The 15,995-nt window shown below is 41.1% G+C and overlaps 2 protein-coding genes across 3 annotated transcripts in view; one reads left to right on the forward strand and one right to left on the reverse strand.

Moving 5' to 3' along the window:
- The window catches only part of rapgef1b (Rap guanine nucleotide exchange factor (GEF) 1b), a 54,993-nt gene extending 46,349 nt beyond the window's left edge, over positions 1-8,644 (forward strand). For both annotated transcript variants that reach the window (XM_063210856.1, XM_063210857.1), the window contains 11 exons: positions 90-165; positions 293-377; positions 499-591; positions 4,570-4,755; positions 5,386-5,470; positions 5,648-5,742; positions 5,907-5,985; positions 6,433-6,534; positions 6,634-6,731; positions 7,014-7,142; positions 7,474-8,644. In XM_063210856.1, coding sequence (XP_063066926.1) covers positions 90-165; positions 293-377; positions 499-591; positions 4,570-4,755; positions 5,386-5,470; positions 5,648-5,742; positions 5,907-5,985; positions 6,433-6,534; positions 6,634-6,731; positions 7,014-7,142; positions 7,474-7,618 — 1,173 coding nt within the window. In that variant the 3' untranslated portion in view covers positions 7,619-8,644. The remainder of the gene's footprint in view (positions 1-89; positions 166-292; positions 378-498; positions 592-4,569; positions 4,756-5,385; positions 5,471-5,647; positions 5,743-5,906; positions 5,986-6,432; positions 6,535-6,633; positions 6,732-7,013; positions 7,143-7,473) is intronic.
- A 709-nt stretch (positions 8,645-9,353) lies between these two features.
- Positions 9,354-15,897, reverse strand: uck1 (uridine-cytidine kinase 1). The gene is made up of 7 exons (XM_063211420.1): positions 15,577-15,897; positions 14,435-14,594; positions 13,784-13,880; positions 13,229-13,371; positions 12,712-12,806; positions 12,155-12,203; positions 9,354-11,369 (listed from the first exon to the last, which is right to left on the reverse strand). The coding sequence occupies exons 1-7, from the start codon at positions 15,664-15,666 to the stop codon at positions 11,155-11,157; spliced, it is 849 nt and encodes a 282-aa protein (XP_063067490.1). The 5' UTR covers positions 15,667-15,897; the 3' UTR covers positions 9,354-11,154.
- Between the last annotated feature and the right edge of the window lie 98 nt (positions 15,898-15,995).

Raw genomic sequence — 15,995 nt, forward strand, 5'->3', positions numbered from 1 at the left:
GTACTGTAGGCTACAATATTCATTCCATAAATCATATTAGTGCTCACACCTCTCTCTCTCTGCTTTTCATCCACTCTTATTCTATGTAGAATGACGATGGCCCTGACGTGAGGGCTGGCTCTGTTGACATCCTGTTAGTCCATGCCACAGAGACAGACCGCAAAGGTACTCCACTATTTTGCACTAATCCACCACTTTCACACTGTTCATGCTTCACTTGTTCATTCAAATTCATAGTAATTTGGCTATATTTGTTTAATCATGAAATTGTTATATGTTTGTTCTTTGTCAGATCTGGTTTTGTACTGTGAGGCGTTTCTGACCACGTACAGAACCTTCATCAGCCCAGAAGAACTCATCAAGAAGCTACACTACAGATATCCTTACCTTATTTCATGGCCATCTCCAGCCCTTGTCTTTTAAGAGCTTTTGTATGTGAAATTCTGTCGTGAGTGTGTGAGTGTGTGTGTGTGTGTTATTCCTTGACTCCTGCTGTACGTATACCCGTTTCTGCCACAGTCCAGACACCTTCAAGAGGCGTGTCAGTAAGAACACGTTCTTCGTTTTGGTGCGCGTCGTAGATGAGCTGTGGTAAGTTGACACACGGCCACAAACTCCCTCGACAGTTGTGACAACATTCTGGCACCAGTGTGCTTGCCTGCTGTGTGTGTGTGTTGTCTTCATGACTGTATTTGCCATTTGCTATATACTGTAGAGCATGTGAATGTATGTATGCATGTGTAACGGATGCTGTTACACTTCATTACACATCCGTTACACTTGTCTACTCTCTGACCATTTAGAATCAAAGAAAAGGGGGGCGCACCTTGCATCAATTTTTTTTTTCTAAGAAAAAAGTGATGCAATGTGCGCCCCCCTTTTCTTTGATTCTAAGTATTCATTTGGGACAGCACCCTTAAAAGTTACCAAGAAACCTGCTACCTACTTGATTTACACTCTGACCATTGTCATGCTTTGCATTCAAGTCAAGTGTACATTATTGTCAAAAATCGATGTAACAGGGTTAACACAGAAGTTTGAAATTGCGTTTGACCAGTCTCCAATGTGCAGTTAAACTAAACATACAAACCTAGAGATAAGACATTGACATAACCCCCACCCCCCCCACCCCCCAACACACACATTGTTCCTGTGGCCTTGAGTTTCATCTCATCCATTGTCTCATGCTTGACATTCACTGTACTATGTGCTCACATCTTTGATGCTACACGTTTCTGCATGTCTCTTAACCTTTAAGAGTGTGGGTTTTTGAGCATTCTATTAACCCTTGTGTTGTGTTCATAAGCTGCATACACCTGTGGTGTTCGGGTCATTTTTGACCCGTGATAACAAAACTCAGTTATTAAATACTTGAAAACACTAGTTATCATCAAATATTGTTTTTCATCTCATGGCTAACTTGGTATGTATTCATATCCATGGAAATATTACTTGATGTATTAATCTTTTTGACTTTAAAGATCTTTTATCTTACATTATGCAAATCGTTTTTGATGACCAAAACTATCAAAATCTGCATAAATTCACTATTAATACCAGGCTTGTACGAAATTCCGAATTGAATTGAGAATGACCCCAAAATTCAAATTCAATTCTTGAATTTCAATATGAATTGAATTGAAATTCCAAACAGGAAATGGAATTGCAATTCGAATTGGAATGGCAGGAAACTGAATTTCACAGAATTTAAATTCTAAGAAATTCAAAGCAATGACATAATACTGACATTAGGTGGAAGCAGGGATGGTCAGTATCTCGAATACTTAAATAATTAAAATAATTAAAATACATTTCGAAATATAACATAGTATTTTGAATTTTGTATTTCATGTCAGTAAGTCAGTCAAGTATTTGAAGTTTGTATCAAAATACTTTCTCCCCTGTATTTTGAATTTTCAAAATAAGATAAAATACAATAGCCTACTTTCTCCTGAACAATGCAATTACATAGTAGGAACACGGATCAAATAGTATGTAAGTGATGCTAGTAGCTATTTTGGAATGTAAAAGTGTTTGTCTGGGAAAGGGGTGAAGGACTCCAAAGACTGACAGTTCAATTCCCAGGTAACATTTACTACCTGACTATGAGTTACTAACGAATAACCAGCCTCAAAATTCTGAATTATTGAATATATGCTGTTGGATCAAAAAACGCCACTCTTGATAAAAGATCAATAATTGAAATTGCCATGCTAAGCATCAAGGGTGCAACCGTGATCATTACTAATGCTGCACCATGCATCACCCACAAGATGGCGCTCTAAGGCCACAAATGGTGCATTAGTGACGCTTTGCAAGATACGTGGACATAATTTACAAGATACACTTTCTTGTTTGAACTCACATACCGACCTTGACATATCTTTACCATTTTTTAAATGCTAGTTGTGCCAAGTAGCCCATTGTTTTTATTGCCTTCTCCATAATTACAAGAACTTAACATTATTGTTTGTTCAATGACTGGAAATGATGGCTACACAGGAGTCTGTGTGGTTTAAAGTAGGCCTACCTTTTAGTGTGTACTGTAAGTGAATTGAATTGTTATTTTTTGTCATGCCATACAAGCCATTAAGTAGCGAAGGGAAGTTGAGTTTCCTTGCTGAGAGTCGAACCTTGAACTTCTGGCATGCAAAACTGGGGCTCTAACCGCTACACCAAATAGCCGGACTCATTAGCTTGAGTCAGGGCAGACCCACATAGCCTACCTAGTTTCTGTTGTATTTTGTGTATTTGAAAATGCAAAATACAGTATTTGATTATTTGATATATTTACTGTTATGTATTTTGTAACGTATTTGTAACATCTTAGAGCTGGGTATTTTGCATTGCATTTTGAAATACATTTAGTTGTATCTTTGCCCATCCCTGGGTGGTGGTGTAAAACTAAAAGAAACTCAAAGTAATGACAAAATAAGAACACTAGATGGTGCTGTATATTTATAAGCATGTGTCTATTCCCGGCACTGCAAGGTGTGTGGGAAGAGTGAATTATAGCCCCCTTAGGTCACCTGTTGGGTTTAATATATATTTTTGTTAATGCTATTGTACTTAGTTACACTGTTATTGTTGTATTTTACTATTTTGAAAACACAAAAGTTGTGTGTTCATCCACTTCCTGAATTGCAGTGAGTTTCAATTCCATTTTGAATTCCATTTCCTGTAATTCAAATTCAGTTCAATTCAACATCCTGTAGGGGTGGAGTCAATTCAATTCAAATTCAATTCCACTTCCTGAATTGAATTTAATTCAGAAATTCTGAATTTCGTACAAGCCTGATTAATACCTCCCAAAGTGATACAATTAGTGATTATGTTATCCATGTATTACAGCTGATATGAGAGAACAACAATCCCCAAATTTATTTTATTAGTTTTTCTCTAATATTAAAAAATATCATGAAGAGTGGCATTTGTGGTGTTCGGGTCCAAACCAACCCAAAGAGATTTATAGCAGGATAAAGACCAAATGTCAACTAAATTAGTTTTTCAGTGCATAAAATTAATGTTTAGATATGTTGACTTGGTGTTTTTCAATATTTATATGATTATAGTGTGGTAAATATACAAAATAACAATTCTGTCAGAGTCACAGCTATTCCGCCAATCTAATGCAAAGGTATTGGAAATGAACACCTCAATGAACATGAAAAAAGTCACACTATTCATCTGAATCCCCTATATGCCATAAACATGGACCATTATGTCATTGCCACATCAACTTTATGGAAAGTATAAGACCAGTTCTACAGGTTTGGGTGCCATTATGAATTTTTTATACGTTTTTTGGAAAAAGTAATGTGCAAAAATGTATTTTGCAAACAAATGTGCAAAAAATCTCATTATATAATGCAGAAATGGATTCCCTGACCATGAAAACATATAAGTAGACACCAGAAATACATCTGTACTCCTTTCACAACAGGAGATATGACATATTGTAGTGTATGGGACTGTCCGGCGGCCATATTGAATTTGTAATATCAAAAAGCTGGCAAAAAAAAAGTTCAGGCAAGAAATATATTTTCCTTACCATAAATCACCAAACTGAAGACAAAGGGCAACCAACAGCTTTTCCGAAATGCATAAAACAACCAAAAAAATCTATACCGGGTCAATTTTGACCCCCGAACACCACAGATGTAACTTTTTTTTTTTTGGACCTTTAAAATTTACTAAAATGATAAAACATATTTTTTTGTGTTGAAATGATTGTGACTGAGGATTAGATGAAGCCTTATTCCAAGAAAATAAAGGAAAGTGTGTTTTTTTCACACTAAAACTTGAAAACGGGTCAAAAATGACCCGAACACAACATAAGGGTTAAAAGGATGCGTTCTATAACAATGCAAGATTCTACAATTCCATATTGTATTGATTGGCACCCAGAATTATATAGAACTTTCACTGCCCGAACATTCCACTCTTATGAGTTTGCGAAAGGAGGTCAGTGCAAGCTGACAATAGAGTTGTACTGTATTGTATTGTATATGTGTGTGTAAATGTGTGTGTAAATGATCTATGTGTGTGTGTGTGTGTGTGTGCGTGTAGTCATGTGGAGTTGACGGAGGACATCCTGTGTCAGCTGATGGAGCTGGTGTTCCAGCTGCTGTGTAACGGGGAGCTGAGTCTGGCCCGCGTGCTGCGCTCCAACATCCTGGACAAGGTGGACCAGAAGAGGCTGCAGAGGCACATCCACACGCACGCCCCGCTGGCCGCACGCGGAGTCTCCGCCAGGTACGCACGGCACAATGTATTAACCGTCTTCATCAGAGTCCATGGACTCTAATGTTTCAATGGATGTACTGTACCATCTTGATCAGACTGATGAAGATGGTACATCCATCAAAACGTTAGTCCCTATGTTGTGCACTCGATTAGAAGACGAAAATGATTGCATTTGTGCTGTAACCGCGGTCATTTTGTTGGCCACCTGGGGCCCGACCTTCCAGTTCAGGCTACAGTTGGGCATGGGAGGCACAGTGCAGTATGATAACACTGAGCTAAATGTTCAGACCAGTATAGCTCAGCGCTACCATATCTGCATGAAGCTTCAGGAGGGAGCTTTACAAGTACAAACGGATTGAAGTTACGTTTCTCACCGTCACATGCATAGGCTGAGACAACAAAAACATTTAGGAAATTACCTTTAGTGTAAAGTCTTGTTCTTGCCTTAGTGTGAGAACTGCCATCGTTGTATCAAGTAACTTAATACCTAAATCATTAGTGATCACACATTAAAAATCAAGCGGAACAGTGTAGAGTACAGTACAGTACAGTCAAGTCAGATCTCAACTTAAGATTCTTACCTGTAGTACTGTGGGCATGAACCAATGTTGTTTTGATTGTTGTGTTTTATTCTTCCAGGCCGGGCACTCTCCATGATTTCCGAAGTCATGAGGTTGCTGATCAGCTGACACTTCTGGATGCAGAGCTATTCTATAAGATTGAGGTGTGTGTGTGTGTGTGTGTGTGTTTGTTTGTAGTATGTTTGAGGTTTGTGTGTGTGTGTTTGTTGGTAGTATGTTTGTGTGCACAGTGCCCACCTGCTTGTGTGATGTATGTTTTTCATCTCTCTGTGGGACGGAAAGACCTTAACACACTTTCCCTCTTAATTTTGTGTCTCTAGATCCCCGAGGTTCTTCTGTGGGCAAAGGAGCAGAATGAGGAGAAGAGCCCAAATCTGACCCAGTTCACAGAGCACTTCAACAACATGAGCTACTGGTACAACCTACACATTCATTACATAATATTACAAGTTAACTACACAGGCAGTATATGACCGGTACAATGACTCGTATGCTGAGTCAAACTGAGTCACTGAACCTCATGACCCACCAGCCCCGGCTCTATCTTCTATTGATGTTGTTTGTATGTTTCTCCACTAGGGTGCGCTCCATCATTATACAGCAGGAGAGAGCCCAGGACAGGGAGAAACTGCTGCTCAAGTTCATCAAGATCATGAAGGTACATATTACTAAATTTTCTACTGTGTACCTTGCACTGTGTAAGACGGTGACCAGAGCAGGTATAGCAGCTATGATGCTTATTGAAACTGCCGTCTATTGCAAAATTGGATCTTTTCATGACTATTTATGAACTAATATTTACTTATGACCAAAGTACAGGAAGTTTTGCAAAAAAAAAAAATAATTTCTGGAAATGGACATGGAGAGGATCCACCTTTTCATGTGTGAAATCAATGTGCAATTTTCCCAGTCACACTGAATACTTAGAATTTGATAGTGATGATAAATCACAGTGATGGTAGAAAAAGGCAACATGGGCAGCATGGATTCAAACTGCTAAAACCTAAAACTATTACACAGTGCCCTTTAAAGGGAGGGGTGGTGATTAACCACTCACAGTAGCTGAAGCTGACAATTTGACATGACTTTTCTGTGTATGGCACAGCACTTACGGAAGCTGAACAACTTCAACTCGTACCTGGCCATCCTGTCGGCTCTGGACTCGGCACCAATCAGACGTCTTGAATGGCAGAAGCAGACTTCAGAGGTTTGTATGCTCATCCAATCAGGTTTCTAATTCAACCAATTATTCTTATGAGCTTTGGTGACTGATTTTTTTTTGGTCCCTTCATGTGATCCTCCTCAGGGATTGGAGGAGTACTGCACGTTGATTGACAGCTCTTCCTCGTTCAGAGCTTATCGTGCCGCTCTTGCAGAAGTAGAGCCTCCCTGCATTCCGTACCTGTAAGTGTGTGTGTGTGTGTGTGTGTGTGTGTGTGCGTGCGTGCGTGTGTCTCTTTCAAATATGTCATATGGTGTGGGGCAAAGATTTTCCATCAAATGTGAATATGAGACCTCTACTCAGGGCTGAACTATCCTGTGAAACTAGTTTGATGTCAATTGTAATAAATTGAAAACCCTTGTAAGTCTGTAAAAGATGCTGACAGACAGACTATTGTGTATTCTGCATTATTCCTCCCTAATTACTTAGTCTTCCTCCCCTTTTATTTTCTCTGTCCTTCTCAGTGGGCTGATTCTCCAGGATCTGACCTTTGTCCACCTGGGCAACCCAGACATGATGGAGGGGAAAGTCAACTTCTCCAAGCGCTGGCAGCAGTTCAACATTCTGGACAGCATGAGACGCTTCCAGCAAGTGTGAGTTTTATAACACCTGCTGGACTCATTAGCTCTCACAAGTCCATTAGTCCATTAGTTCACACACAAGAGTTCAGTCATTTGCTTTATTAAGATGTCCCCATGTGGATGCAACAAAGTCCAGATGTACAGAAACAAGCCTCAAGTTTCTCAGTCCAATGTTCACTTTCATGTGAAGGCCTGTGTGGACAGTGGAGCAATTCTATGGATTCAGGATGTTTGTGAGAGAGTTTCTTGCTAGGGGATTTGTGGAAACAACCTTGCGTCTATGCATGTTATGTACCATAAAAAAACAAACGTTTTAATTGCTTTGTCATCTTAATGTTTTCAGCCATTACGAGCTGAGGAGGAACGATGACATCATCTGCTTCTTCAACGACTTCACGGACCACCTGGCGGAGGAGGCGCTATGGGAGCTCTCGCTCAAGATCAAGCCACGCAGCAAGAAGGTCACACGCGACCCCGACAAGACCTGAACCCTCACACGACTGGAGCCCTAAGGGGCCGACACACACACACACACACACACACACACACACACACACACACACACACACACACACACACACACACACACACACACACACACACACACACACACACACACACACACACACACACACACACACAGACTACTGAGACAGAGACTCTTTTGAAAAGAGACAAGACTTGTTTCATAAAGGGACTTTATAAGGAGAATGTTTCTCCTCTATTTGACAGGAGAGACGCTGGAACCTTTCCTACATTGCAGAGATTTTACAAATGTTAATTTACAAATCTATACTTTAAAACTCATCTTTCCTCTCTATCTATCTATCTATCTATCTATCTATCTATCTATCTATCTATCTATCTATCTATCTATCTATCTATCTATCTATCTATCTATCTATCTATCTATCATACACACAGACATATACTATATATATGGTTATAGCAATGTGTGTATGTGTTTTTACTTTGCTAATTATTCTGGGACAACACTGTGACTGCAGCTATGCTCTCACATTCAGACTGGAACCTGGAGTAGACTGGAACTGTTTTTAAAAAAAGGATGTGTGTGTGAAAGTGTGCGTGTGTGTGAATGGATGTGTGCGTGAGCAGGTGTGAGCACAATAGCATGAGTGAAATACACTTATGTGAAGGTCTACGTACTGTGTGGGATTTCAGACCGTTTTGAACCTGGGGAAAAATTGTATATTTTGGATTTTGTGTGATATTGCCACTCACTGTAGAATGACAAGAGTCTTAATTTCTCTCAGACATGAAATATGCACTCACATGTTTGAAGAATTAGCGGGTTATGCCTGTACAGATCACATGCCAGCATTATGCCTCTGAGTGAGTGAATGTGTGTGTGTGTGTGTGCGTGTGTAAGAGAACAAGAGAGAATAGGTGTGTGAGTGAGTGAGAGAAAGTGTGTATGTTTTAGGGGCATCATCTAATCTGATATAACAGCCACGTTCACTGTGCTCTTTCAGAAATAAAACACTCCGCTCTTTTCCCAGGTGTGGTCTATCTAACTGTGTGATTTTGAGCCTACATTTTGCAAACTCACCTGTGTAACCAAGGTTATGCTGCCCAGTCCACATTTAAAGGTTGGAACTCATAACCTCCCAGTAGGGATGCGCCGATAGGCCTTGATATGAGCTCATTATACTCACTCGTACCTGTCAAACACTTAACTCAGCTAGTTGGTATCCAACAGGGGTTGCGTCTCCCAATAACGATGCTTTGTAGCCTTAACTGCATAGTTAACGATTGGTTCTACGAACGTTCTTAGATTTTCTATCCCTGTTTGCCAAATACCATCGTAGGTGAACGCGCGCATTCAGCCTCTACAATCGTTCGTAGAGTTACTCTTAAGGGTTGCTGTCCACATTTGTGGTGCTGAAGTACTATAGTGTTTTGAAGCAGTTTGAAACTATAGACAGGCGTTATTGTTGGTGAATTAAAAACAATGCACAAAAACAATGAAATTCTGCCAGACTTTACACCGGAGCAAACGGCAAACTGACAACTCTGCAGGGCACCTTAATAACCCTATAGGCTCCAAGACCCTAGTGTGTTCAAAATTAAGAGGATATATAAATGAAAGAAGTAGGCCTATTACTTGGAGTCCCATTGTCCATTGGCCCTGATAGGTCAAAGAGAAGCCCTGGTGCATTTCTACTGGTCTACAAATAATCAGCCATCACAGAATCACAAACATACTTTTCAGCCTTTATTTATTTGTGTGAATATATTACAAAGAATGGAAATGATATAATTAAAAAATGGACGAGTCAATCATATGGATTTTCCATTGGAAGACTGTACAGTATTTTTAAATTACTTGATAACAGTTTGTATCGTGATGGTACACAAGACATTTTCACAAGAAAATAAGTTACAGGTAACAAATCAAAAATCAGTCTCAACATAAAGGAAGCTCAGAAGTGGAAAAAACCCTGCTTCAAACCAGAAAAAAAACCAGCAGCTTCCGAACGGGTTCAAACAAACATCCCTCAAAACCAGTGTTGGGCCATCTGGTTTCAGAAATTATACAATCCCTTACTGCAATCTTGCTCCAACTAATAAGTAAAAGTTTCATTAATTCATTGAAATTACCTACACAATCATAAAAGCTGTGTCACCTGTGCAATTGAAACTTGATTTCACTACTAAGCTGATTTAGCTGGAGCAAATATTGGTTGGGTAAGGCATTATAATTTCTAAACGCTGTGCAATACTGCTTCTCTTCTGGCAGGGTCTGATTAAACAATTACTTTGTCTTTCATAAATGATGTTTAGGATTCACCTTGTGGGCACAATAAGAAATTAAAACCAAAAAATCTCATCTTAATATAGAGTGATTCAGAACATCATTATTTGGTGCACATCGCCTGATGGTGACAAAATCACTTTTCACAGGCATTTCATGCGTTTCAGTCACAAATCTGACATGCTAACTTTTAGACACAAATGATCATATGATGTCATATTCCATGTGATGATGCCCAATCGAGGAAACACTGGGCTGATTCTTGCTGATTCTGATTCTTCTTTGTCAGTCACTTCGCTTAGCAACGCCCATTTTGGGGGCCAAGGCCAACAAGCCAACCAACCATGAGGCGTATTTGTTAAATAACTCCGTACCTTCAACTAACCAGTGCAATTATTTTCCTCCAAAAAGGTGACATCACACCGACTGTAAGAATATTGTGTCATCATTCATGTGACCCTGCCATAGAAGAGCCACTGCATATTCTCATCCAGTGTTCAGTTAATTCAGTTCTCTGCACCACAACCTGCTGTTCATTCCTGGCTATTTTATTCCAGCTGCCCTGGCAAAGAGAAGAGATGGCTCCTAGAGATTAGGAGCTACTGTACACAGTAGAAGGCAAGGCACCCCGAGACACACTCGGGAGCGCTCCACTGAGACACAAAGAAACATTCACATGAAGGCATTTCAGTAACATATCAGCAACGCTGATGAAACACTTCCTCACCTTGGAGGAACAGGCTTTTATAAATAAAGATTACACCTTACTCCGGGTGTTTTTTTTCTTCAAGTGTGTGATATTATGTAAAGGGACGATATGTGATAACGGATGCAGTGATTCTTGATGTGATTAAAAAGACAGTGAATGTGTGTTTGTGTACTACGCTCAAGTAACAGGCATTCTCTGTGTGCACATCAGTATGTGGATGGTCTTGCCAAACCCAGGTAGCTTTACTACTCTAGGCTTGGCCCAGTGGGGTATTCCAATCAAATGGGTACAGTAAGTGATAAACCTGACCAAGTTAACCAACACAATGTGGTAAACCTTTTAAAGAGATACCCTGCAGGCATCATTTAGATAAGAAAATGAGAACTCTAGGCTCTTCAAAGAGCTATGCCACTATGCCCAGATTAACGTAACCCGGTTTGCTAGAGAACCACTTTTTAGGAATACCCCACCAGTCTATGTGTGTGTGTGTGTGCGCGTGTGTGCGTGTGTGTGTACTTGCATGCATGCTGGCTCCCTCCTCAGTGTGGACGTGTGCTGGGTTCCAGTAAGGGTCGTTTGCTAGGTGCGAGAGCGTGTGCGCTGCTGCTGTCCCCGTTGGACACCGTCTCCTCCTCTGGGATACCCCGCTTCAGGGCCCGCCCATAAACATGGCCGTTGGCCCCACCCCTCTGCCACTTGCAGAGGTCACCGGTCAGAATGTCCTGAATGTGCTGGACGATGAGATTGATGGCCACTGATAGGAGAAAAAAACAGCAGGAGTCGACAGTGAGTGACAAAACAGGAGTACATTACATTACACTTCACTTGCCAGCTGCTTTTAGCAACTTCCAGTTATTTAGGTAAAGGTTGTTGCCGGTTAGTGTCCTTGGACCATGGATTGAGGTGTAGGGAACGTAAGTTTGGGATGTGAACCTCCAACCCTTTTAATCCAAAGGCAAGTCCCAAACCATTATGCTACAGGTGCACAAACTTGATCGAATTTTGTTCAAATTTCACCCCAATGTGCTCCTCAGAGTGTCTTGCCTTTCTATGGTGTGGTATAGCTATGTGAATACAGATATCGCAGTCCCAGGCCAGAAAATGATCCAATAACATTGACACGGTGCTTTACTTTATTGACATCTGAGGTAAAATATCAACAACCCATGACAGAGCCAAAACAAAATGGAGGGCTCTGCCTGTGGGTGAATGGCCTGAACGGGGCCATCTGGCCTGTAAGGTCTGTGTCTGTATTTTAGAGTAAACAGCACTGCGAAGGTTTGTTTGTGTTTGTGTGTGTGTCTGTGTGTGTGTGCGTGTGTGTGTGTGTGTGTGTGTGTGATCCAGGAATCCGAGGCAGACCGAGAGGTCAAAACGTCATTATGTTTGCCAGTGAATAATAATTAAAAAAAACTTAAAGAAGAAAAAATCCAAAGGAGTGTGCTAATCTTTTTTATACAAAACATTACTTTTTTGTTCAGCACCAGATTGTGCCCAACTAACTCTACAAGTGTCTGTGTGTGTGAGACCATCACTCACCCATGTTGTCAACTCCACGTGGAATGATGACATCGGCATACTTCTTAGTCTACAACAGAAAGAAGAACAAAGCTCAAGTCAGCTTGGGCAACACTGAGTCTTGTGTGCACTCTGGGAAAAAGGTGACTGTGTAATAAGTAAGTAAGTAAGTGTGTGTGTGTGTTTGTGTGTATGTCTGTGTCTGTGTCTGTGTCTCTGTGTGTGTGCGTGCGTATTTATCTGCCTAATAACTTTATCACTTAATTGCGTACTGTATGTGTTGTATGGAACGACTGATTCAAGTCTGAGGCACTTGCAAAAAAATGCCTGCTAAATGCCTTAGCCCTATTTGGGGAAAAAAGCTCTAACATTCAGCTGTAACATACCCCCATTTTTAATAATAAACTAAAATCTCATGAGCCTGTATGCTGCGTCTCCAGCTCCAGGTGCCTGGATTAATGTTGCGTATATGCAGCATCAGGCTTAAATGGGTTAAGGCATAAACACAGTTAGTGTGTGTGTGTGTGTGTGTGTGTGTGTGTGTGTGTGTGTGTGTGTGTGTGTGTGTGTGTCCTTACAGGAAGGCAGAACTCTTCAAAGGCAGGTTTGACAAAGGTGGTGTACTGAGACAGGATCTGCTCCAGATCTCGACCTCTCTTCATGTCCCGAAGAACTACACACACACACACACACACACACACACACACACACACACACACACACACACACACACACACACACACACACACACACACACACGATATGATATCATATGAAGATATGAAGACATCTTTCATAACAACATCTTTCAAGCGCCAATACGTGATCCGGTAACTTACTGCTAATGTCTTTGGATGGCATCAATGTCTTTGGATGACATGGCTGAATATTTATGCTTATGTGGTTAGGCATGTGTTTTAAATACATTGCATGAGGTCAGTGTCCCTAAAACTCAAATAAAAAAGCAATAGAAAAACAGTGCGAAAAGAAAAAAAATCAAGCTAGGTAGGCCTGTCTCTTTAAGACCTTGCACGAGTGTTCCGAAAGAGTAAACACACACAAGCACCAACTAGACAAACAGTTTACGTTATTCACCTCGACGGGACAGCCGGACATCAGAGTCGGTGTCTACAAACAGCTTCATGTGGAACATGTCTCTGATGTGGGGGTGGTAGAACACCAGGATGCCCTCAAACAGCACCACATCTGCATGGTACACTCTTATCGTCTCTGGCAATCTACACACACACACAACAAATAGTAATGAATCCTGATAATGGAATCCATACACAACCATGTACAAAGTGGAACAGCTGGAATTATAATGACAATAAATAATGAACAAAAGTAATAGATTAGCAGCTATCATTTTGAGATTGTCTTTGCAGTGAAGGGGTGTGCAGCACAGGTTGAAACCAGGCCTCGGGTACCAAACCAGGGCTTTGACAGCCAGAGCACAGTCACAACCCAAATTTGACTATCATTTGGGTTGTGGCTATGCTCTGCCTGTCAGAGCCCTGGCCACATCCTACATAATATTTACCAAGTAAAAGTCTAAAGCTTGTAAACCCTACTGTCTTGCCTAATGATTGTATGATTTTCCATGAAAAAACAAAACAAAACAGGAAACAGTTTGCTTCGATGCCTTACCTGGAATGAGTAACAAAGTCATAGGTGGGAACATCCACCACCTTCCCGTCCACTATGTCCTTCAGAGTCTGATACATCAGTGCGTTGTCAAAAGCATCTGCAAATCAAAACATATGTTGCAGTGACTGCCTTCAAACTGTGGCCTCCTTCACACTCTACAATCAATTCTTTAACCAAAATGTTGTGTATTGAAGATGGCTCAAGTGTTGACTTTTCTGTTTTTGTAGTACAGTATCTTAATTATCATTTAACAACATGGCTAAAAACAAAAAAAACTTTGTATCCCCATTCATAAAATAGAATATTGTATTTCTTCTCATGGATTTCTGCAGAGAAATTACCGGTAGCCTATGTATTTCTGCAAGGAAACCGCAGCGTATCATGCAACGCTTCCACATAATGTTCACCTTTGACTTTCAGTGACTTTATTTTCAATTTCATATAGGTGAAGAACAGAGACCATTTCACGGCCATTCAGGGAGCGATGGTAAAGATTTTCCCAGCCGATTCCTCTCCTTCGAATAGCAAAACCACATGCTTTGAAGATGAACACATATATGTTGGTCCCAGACAAGTCCTAGAGAGTTGCTTTGAATGAAAGTGAGTGCTGGCTAAGAGTGTGTTGTCATGAAACGTAATAGGACAGCATACCTGGGTGGTCAAAGTTGTACTGGCCCTTTAGTGCTTTGGCCTTCTGCTCTGGGGTGAGCACGCGGTAGAAGCTGTCTTGGCTGACGATGGCCACCTTCCTCTGGTGCTGGTCTACCTCGTTCTGCCCCAAAAGCTCCATGATCTTCGCACACACTGTGGACTGCCAGACAAGCAACCATTAGCATCAACACAATCCATAAGAGTCTGACACTGACTTTACTTTGCCATCATCACTACGCAATTCATGTGTAGAACATTTATTAATGTATATTTGGCTACAAAAGAGTGCCATACATAGTTTAGTTTTGTTGTCGCTGATGAAGCCTTGCCAAAGCTCATGCCCATAGTTTCAACCGTTTCAATGCAACAGTTTGTGTGGAGGAGAAGGTGTGTGCAATATGTTTGGTTTATGGTTATCGAATGTCTGAAGGCTGTTAGGGCCAAAGATGAAGAACTATAATCCTACCAACAGCAGCTGTATGTTTACATGTTACATGTTTTCTTGTTCAGTAGGCTAAGTGTGTGTCATTTGTCTGCCTGCTGTTCTGTTTTGTGTGTGTGTGTGTGTGTGTGTGTGTGTGTGTGTGTGTGTGTGTGTGTGTGTGTGTGTGTGTGTGTGTGTGTGTGTGTCATGTCCAAAGAAAATGTCTCTCTTGAAGAGACAATAAAGGCGTTTATGGTCTTTAATATTCCATTCAATGGGCCATCAGCAGCAATGGGAACAGCAACAACAGAACAGCATCCCCCTATTAGACTATCGGATAGAGACACAATTCTTGACATTTATGTAGGCTACTGTAGCCTACTGATAAAGAACAATATTTTTACAACGGCGCTGTTCATGAAGAACTTGCGAACAAAACCAGGCCTGACACAGCAACGCCTTCATGAGTCATCATCACTGACTGACAGCAAGTTTAATTTCCCGCGAAAGCCTGCTGCGGAGCACCGTAGCATCCGAGGTCCAGCCAGTGTACAAAAATAACCAAAAGAAGCACCTTCACTTTTCTCCTCCTCACTTATTACCTACACGTGAACAAGTGGAATATGTCCAGAAATAAACGTGATAAATAAACAATTACTCAGGAGTGTTTCTATTACAAAAATATGACAGGCTATGTAATTCGTCCGGTTTGCCTTACCTTGCCACTGGCCGTCCCTCCGCTCACACCGATCAGGAAAGGTCGGTGCCTTGGCCGCTGCATGTCCATCAGCGGCCCGGTGGAAGTCATGATAGCTAACGTTGGCTAACGTTACAGCTGGAAATAACGTCTGTTTGACCTACTTCCTCTTTGGCGGAACTGCTACGGAGTCGAATAACAAAGACAGTAAGGTTTCGTCTTTGCGCTGTATATTTGGATAAATTCGCCGAATCCGACAGAAGCTGGTTTTCCCAGTTTCAGTAGGTACCGCTATCTATCCAATAATGGAACTCCGTGCAAAACCCGCACTGGGAATGTTTTCATTTTACTATGGTGTGCGCATGCTCAGTGTGGCAGTCAGTGAGCTGTCAAGAGGCACATGCAGCTCGCTACCCAAATTTATCTCCAGTTTGGCAGAC

This window comes from Engraulis encrasicolus, chromosome 11 (assembly GCF_034702125.1).
Source record: "Engraulis encrasicolus isolate BLACKSEA-1 chromosome 11, IST_EnEncr_1.0, whole genome shotgun sequence".
Lineage (NCBI taxonomy): Eukaryota > Metazoa > Chordata > Actinopteri > Clupeiformes > Engraulidae > Engraulis > Engraulis encrasicolus.

Coding starts and splice junctions, on each gene's coding strand:
- uck1 (XM_063211420.1), bottom strand. CDS start 15,666: ATGACTTCCACCGGGCCGCTGATGGACATGCAGCGGCCAAGGCACCGA. Junction 12,807..13,228: donor TGTCCGGCTGTCCCGTCGAG/GTGAATAACGTA, acceptor GTGTGTGTGTAG/TTCTTCGGGACATGAAGAGA. Junction 12,204..12,711: donor TTGAAGAGTTCTGCCTTCCT/GTAAGGACACAC, acceptor TTTCTGTTGTAG/ACTAAGAAGTATGCCGATGT.